The sequence below is a fragment of the Nematolebias whitei genome, chromosome 8 (assembly GCF_014905685.2).
Source record: "Nematolebias whitei isolate Nwh7 chromosome 8, NemWhi1, whole genome shotgun sequence".
NCBI lineage: Eukaryota > Metazoa > Chordata > Actinopteri > Cyprinodontiformes > Rivulidae > Nematolebias > Nematolebias whitei.
Genome location: NC_056505.1, coordinates 6,275,527 through 6,282,085, shown reverse-complemented (window position 1 = coordinate 6,282,085; position 6,559 = coordinate 6,275,527). Strand labels below are relative to the sequence as shown.

The 6,559-nt window shown below is 40.1% G+C and overlaps 1 protein-coding gene across 1 annotated transcript; it reads right to left on the bottom strand.

The window, feature by feature from the left end:
- Positions 1 to 1,067: 1,067 nt before the first annotated feature.
- LOC119413159 (natterin-3) lies at positions 1,068 to 4,251 on the bottom strand. The gene is made up of 3 exons (XM_037680178.1): positions 4,236 to 4,251; positions 3,049 to 3,163; positions 1,068 to 2,155 (listed from the first exon to the last, which is right to left on the bottom strand). The coding sequence occupies exons 2-3, from the start codon at positions 3,161 to 3,163 to the stop codon at positions 1,068 to 1,070; spliced, it is 1,203 nt and encodes a 400-aa protein (XP_037536106.1). The 5' UTR covers positions 4,236 to 4,251.
- Between the last annotated feature and the right edge of the window lie 2,308 nt (positions 4,252 to 6,559).

The window sequence follows — 6,559 nt, the reverse complement described above, 5'->3', positions numbered from 1 at the left end:
CACTGTGCAAGCAATCATATTGAAATGGAAGGAGTATCAGACCACTGCAGATCTACCAAGACCCGGCCGTCCCTCTAAACTTTCATCTGGAACAAGGAGAAGACTGATCAGAGATGCAGCCAAGAGGCCCATGATCACTCTGGATGAACTGCAGAGATCTACAGCTGAGGTGGGAGAGTCTGTCCATAGGACAACAATCAGTCGTACTCTGCACAAATCTGGCCTTTATGGAAGAGTGGCAAGAAGAAAGACATTTCTCAAAGATATCCATAAAAAGTGTTGTTTAAAGTTTGTCACCTGGGAGACACCAAACATGTGGAAGAAGGTGCTCTGGTCACATGAAACCAAAATCCAACTGTTTGGCCACAATGCAAAACGATATGTTTGTTTGGCGTAAAAGAAGCACAGCTCATCACCCTGAACACACCATCCCCACTGTCAAACATGGTGGTGGCAGCATCATGGTTTGGGCCTGCTTTTCATCAGCAGGGACAGGGAAGATGGTCAGAATTGATGGGAAGATGGATGGGGCCAAATACAGGAGTCATTCCTAAGTATTTTACTGGACCACACACGTACTCTGTCTTGTTTACTTTTATTAATATTAGAAATGCTTAAGAAATTTACATTTAAAGCACAAATTCACATTTATCTTTACATATTTTTAATCAAAACTACAGACTTTGTCCTGTGTTACCAAGCTTGGATGACTCTTTCCAACATAGTTAAAATTAACCCCCCAAGGTCTTATTTGATACCAATACAATGCATTATGAATTCCTATGTTTTTGTTTCTGTTGATTTAGACTTGTGTGATTTAAGTAAACCATGTCCTTCAATTGAAGTGAAAGGAATTGAGAAATATTGGTAAATTTAATTACTGTACATAAAAAACACAACAAGCACCTGGAAAGTTAAAGAGGGAAATGCTTAATCTTTAATGGACTCATGAGTCATGTAAGGTGAAAATCATTTTGTATAAAAAAGACGGATTATTTGTGAAGTTTTGTTGTTTTTATTGTTTTACAAGCAGCGTTAACCCTTCAGCTGTAAATTCAACAAGCTGATCACTGAGATGGGGGGCAGGGAGGTGCATCAGGCACTGGCTGACACCTCTCCACCACAGCGTTGAGCTCCCCGACATTCACGCCGTCGTAGGTGCCGGTGATGTATGTCCAGTGGGTGTCTCCGTTATGGTTTGTCCTGCTCAGCCTGCCGGTAAACGGGATGTCCGCCGTCATCTTCCTGCCGTCCATCCTCACCGAGCACGAGTGGTTTGGTGGAACCATCAGCTCTACAGACACCGTATGACTGATGGACTCCACCACGGTGGTTCCCTCTGAGAAGGTCACTGTCTGCTCCTTGGTGAAGTCCACATTGCCCGGACCAAGGATGGGTACTTTGGCTTTCATAGTGGACACAGAACCGTTACGGGTCTCCCTACCAATGTCCCAGGTCTTCTCCACTGTGGTGGTCTTCTCCAGTGACACCTTCTTCTCTACATTCCGGCACTCCAGGTTGGTGACCTTGGTGAGCTTCAGTGCCTCTGGAGGATGGTGGAATAGCTTCATCTGGTCGATGGCGTACTCCACGTGAGAGATGTGCTGGCTGTAGCTGTCTCTGTTGATAGCAAGGACCTGGTACTTCTTATACCAGTACTCATCGCCCTCCCAGGGGAGGAAGAAAGCTTCATGTCGGGTCACCACTTTGCCAAGTCCGTACTTGTTCTTACCCACGTAGATGTCTGAGTTGGGACAGGTTCTGATGGAATACTGAGGAACCGACCCATATGAATCTTCAACCCACATCAGGAACTCAAAGTGGTCTACGTTGACCAGGACCTCAAACTTGGAGGAAGCATATTCTTTTTCAGCATAGGGGTACTGGCAGAAGCTTCCTTTACTAGGAGTGTAGAAGCCCGCCTCACAGTTGACTTTGCACACATAGTCGGTGCGTTCTGTGTAGCCGTTGAAGATGGCAACAGCCCCGTTTGGAAGGGAGCCATTCCACGTGACCCACTTGAGGTTGACGTGTTCACCAAACATGGGGTCGGAGTTGGATGTTGTTTCTGTTTTAGGTAACTCTTTGAGTTGTGGAGGGTTGGAGACGTCACGGGAAGGAACCACGTTTTCAAGAGTGGGATTAAGCCATAGCTCTAGAGAAGAAGACAAACAAGTGTTGGTGTACAACCAAGGTAAGTGATTAAAAGTAAGGCTTAATCTAAAGCTGATTTAATCTGCAACACACCCCTGATGTTCTTATCTGTGTTTCTTTTTTTTTTTTTTTTGGCTTTTTCTGAAAAAGTAAACTCCAGCAATCAGGCCATTTTTCACATGTCTAGAAAGAGTCACATTTTATTCATTAAGTACATCAAGTTATGGTTTTATTCTGATCCCATACTTTTACAGTTTTCATGCAAATCCTATGTCTCAGCATGGTAAAACATTTTATTTTAGTCTAAACCTATTTTACGTATCCTGATCAGTTGTGGCACCAGTTTAGTCCCAAGAACACATGACTGAATGCTCGAATACTAAAGCAATGACAGTGTTTTTTCCTGTGCAGATTCATAAGAGAATATATTTCTGAACTGAACGAAACAGAAGAACTTTTGGTTAAAGATGCAGAAAACTCCTGACGGATTCAGACAGAATATGTCAGGGCTGTTCACATGAGAAGTTAAACGTTTGGTAAAAATAGTACGAGTATTGCAGTTGAAACTGTTTTGGATGGTGAAAAATCCCTCTGGAATGCATTAACTTGATTCACTCTAATAAATGTCTCTCTGTTTCTCTGAACAAATTGTTCAGACTGCATCTGCCTCATAGATACAGCACCGCTGACTCAAAACCTTTAAACACATCAGATCAATAAACCAATAAAAGTATTGTCACACTTTAAACTCTTATAAGATACTGACGGGTTCTGGTGTCAACTCAGTTTTTGCCTAAACATTGCAGCCACAAAATAAAACCAGTAATCTGAAAGGTTTCCCTGCAGGAACACAGATGGAGATGCCTATCAACATGAATCTGAAGTGTGACTCACTTCCTGGTTGCTCTTGGCCGCCCTGCAGCTGAGAGATGTGGAGCAGCAGGTCGGACTGCAGCGCCGGGCTGCAGAGCTGCAGAACCACCAGGACAACAGCAACGCAGCGTCTCATCTGGACACACGGAGACAACATGGCAGACAAACCATCAATAGAAAATGGATGCAAACACTGATAAACCTGCATTATTAAAATAAAACTGCAATGACGTTGACTTCTGATAAATTACACTGAAAGTAGCAGAACTCTAAAAATAAATAAATAAACATCAAGCTTGTGCAGTCAGGTAAATAAAGAGAGCTGGGGAAATTACATTTATATAAAGTCTTACTTCATAAAAACTTAATAAGTTGTAAAGTATTTTATAATATTTTTAGACTAATAGATTAGTGTTGTTTTCTGTGATCTTGTCTTCCTCAAAAGTAAATGAGTTTATAACATGAGAAGATTGTGACATATTCAATAACTGATCAGTTTTCTTTCAACCACATGATAGAAATGTTGTTTTATACACACAACATATATTTTATAACATTTGATCATGATGTTGTTAGTAAATTTTACTTCGTATACTTTAGTAAAATATATTTTTAAAAATTGGTCTGCATACAATTGCTTACAGTGAAGCTGTTGGTAGAAAGGCCTCAAGTCTGATCGTTGTTTTTAATTTATTTAATGACTTTAAAATCCAAATTATCATGTATTTTTTTTAAGTATTTGTTTCTCTCTAACGTTTGCATTATTTAAAACTCTGTTCCTGTTGGCTGCACAGAAAAAAATTTTTGTTCATTCTTGCTGTTCCTCTCTTTGCCACAAGAGGGCAGCAAAGCGCACATGCTGCATAAAAAGCGGCCCTTATTAAAAAATGCTGCTCGTGACCAAAGCTGTCAGCATTCTGCCTTCAACACCCAGTAAAACACCTTTTTTATATTTTATCATTTAAGTCTTACATTTAGATGATTAAAGCTTAATCTAATGCAAAATAAACACTCTACTGGTAAATTTGCACATAAGTTAAACCGTCTGTAACTAAAAATCATTGCTGAATGCCTCATAAATAATAAATATAATATATTAGACTTTATAACGAATATTACAAATTGATTAAAAATAATTTGTAAAAAGGAAATTGAGGGACTTGTATTCCGTACACTAATTATGTTATTAATCAGGAAATAACTCTTACCTTGACAGGTTCGTGCTGCAGTGAGTCCACCTGCTGCATGAGCAGAACTTTAAAACCTCCCATCAGATTTATTGCCCCCAATTTACCTGAAGGAGCTGCAGCTCCTCACCTGGCTGACCTGAAGTTTACGCTTGGTTCTGTTTCATATAAATGTCAATTCTTTCTTTCGTTCTTTTTGAAAGAACTTTGTTTATTTCTGTTGCTGACTGGAGCACACAGGCCACTTTGAAATAATTAGTTAAATAAAGTTAAAGATATATCAAAATTTAAACTGAGCCCATTAATAAAATCTCTAAATTGCAATAATTACATGTAAATTAACCAGTTTATTGTGGGTTTAGAAAATTAATGTTCTTTGAAATAAAACGGTGCAGTTAGCTTTTCTGGCATTCCTCGTTCCCCTGGCAGCGTTTTAATCACTTACTTATATCGACTATTCTTAAATATTGAACTGAGCAGTCAGACTTTGCAGGAAATTGCTCAGAAAATGATGAACTTTTATCATTTTAATACAACATTTGTATTATTTTTTATACAACCTGATTAAATATTCATTCTAGTTGTACATTATTGAGGGTTTTTTTTTTTTTTTTTTGGTCAGCACATGAAAAGCTGCAGTTCACGTTTGCATTAATTTAAAAGGCTCTGAATATGTTCTGTATTTAAGGGTTCTAGAAAGCGTTTGACTTGCTGGTGTTTCTGGATCAAAATCAAAATAACCAGTGATTTAATGGACCTGCTTTCTGTCAACCAATCTGTTCCTTTATGTTGTCTTCCATCAGTCTGTGTTAATAGCGTGACCTTGAGGTTCAGTCCAGAGAAAACCTTCTGGATGCTGCTGACCTTGATCTAAACACTGTCCATCTGCAGCTGCTGGGTTGTTAACCCAACAAGCCTTCCTGCAGCTGATAACAGGATTATTTTTTTTATTGCGCCCTTCTTTGAAAACCGTGAGGCAGTTTAAAGTGCTCCATAAATAAATTTGCCAGGTTTTTATGTTCGGTATCTTCTGCGTGAAGGAAGACCGCATGATGTCCAAAGTGCTGCTCCTGCCTCTGAAGACAAGATGCCACAGATAAGCTCGGACAGGGAACGGGTTGATCGGATCTCCAGTAACAGCAGGTCATTGATTAGGGAAGGGTTGTGTAATGTTACAGACAGACAAGAAGACGGCCAGCGTGGACGTTGTTCCCTACTATCATTGATAATCAGTGAGCGTCCTTGAGGCAGACGGTTATCAATTCATTTCTTCAGCTCTGAACGAGGCCTCTGTGTGAGAAAATGCTGAGCTAAAGTCACACTAAACCTCAGGTGAGTCGTGGCTGATAGCGAACACAACATTCTTTCTAGATTGACTACAGGAGCTCAGTCAGCATAGGATGATATTTCATGTGCATATTTCATATCAGACATTTAGGGTTTGATCCCAAACACCTGCAGCGTGCCGACGTACCCACACTGCCCCCAGTATGCTCAGCCTGTACAAGAGAGAATATGAAAAACAAGACGGAGGTTTGAGTTTTTGGACCTGAGCATTTTAAGAATAAATTTTGCAGCCTTTCACTTCATCTGGATGGCATTAATCTGTCCTCCAGCTCTAATGTTAAAGACCTTGGTGTTATTTTGATCAGGACATGTCCAACACATTAAAAACGTTACTAGAACCTCCTTCTTCCACCTGAGTAATATCACTGAAATTAGAAACATCTGATCTAAAAATGATGCAGAAAAACTGGTCCATGCATTTGTCACGTCTAGACTGGACTATTGTAATGGTTTATGATCTGGGTGTCCAAATATGTTATTAAAAAGTCTTCAATTAATCCATAACACTGCTGCCAGAGTCTTAACTGGAGTTAGTGGGAGAGATCATAGCTCTCCAGTTTTAGTTTCTCTCCACTGGCTCCCTGTCAAGTCCAGAATTTAATTCAAAATCTCACTTCTAACCTACAAAGCTCTCAACAACCTAGCTCCATCTTATATTCGAGATTTTATTGTTCCATATTTTCCAAACAGAGCACTTCGCTCTCAGGCTGCAGGTTTACTTGTGGTTCCTAGAGTTTCCAAAACTAGAATGGGAGGCAGATCTTCCAGTTCTCAGGCTCCTCTCTTGTGGAACCAACTTCCAGTTTCTGTCCGTGAGACTGACACATTGTCCAGTTTTAAGACTGGGATTAAGTATTTCCTTTACGATAAATCCTATAGTTAGGGTCGGCTTGGGTTTCCTGAGCTGTCCCTTAATTATGCTGCTATAGGCTTGGACTACTGGAGGACAAATTGACATGTCCTCTCTCTGCTGCCGTCTTTATTTGCTCTACCTGTTT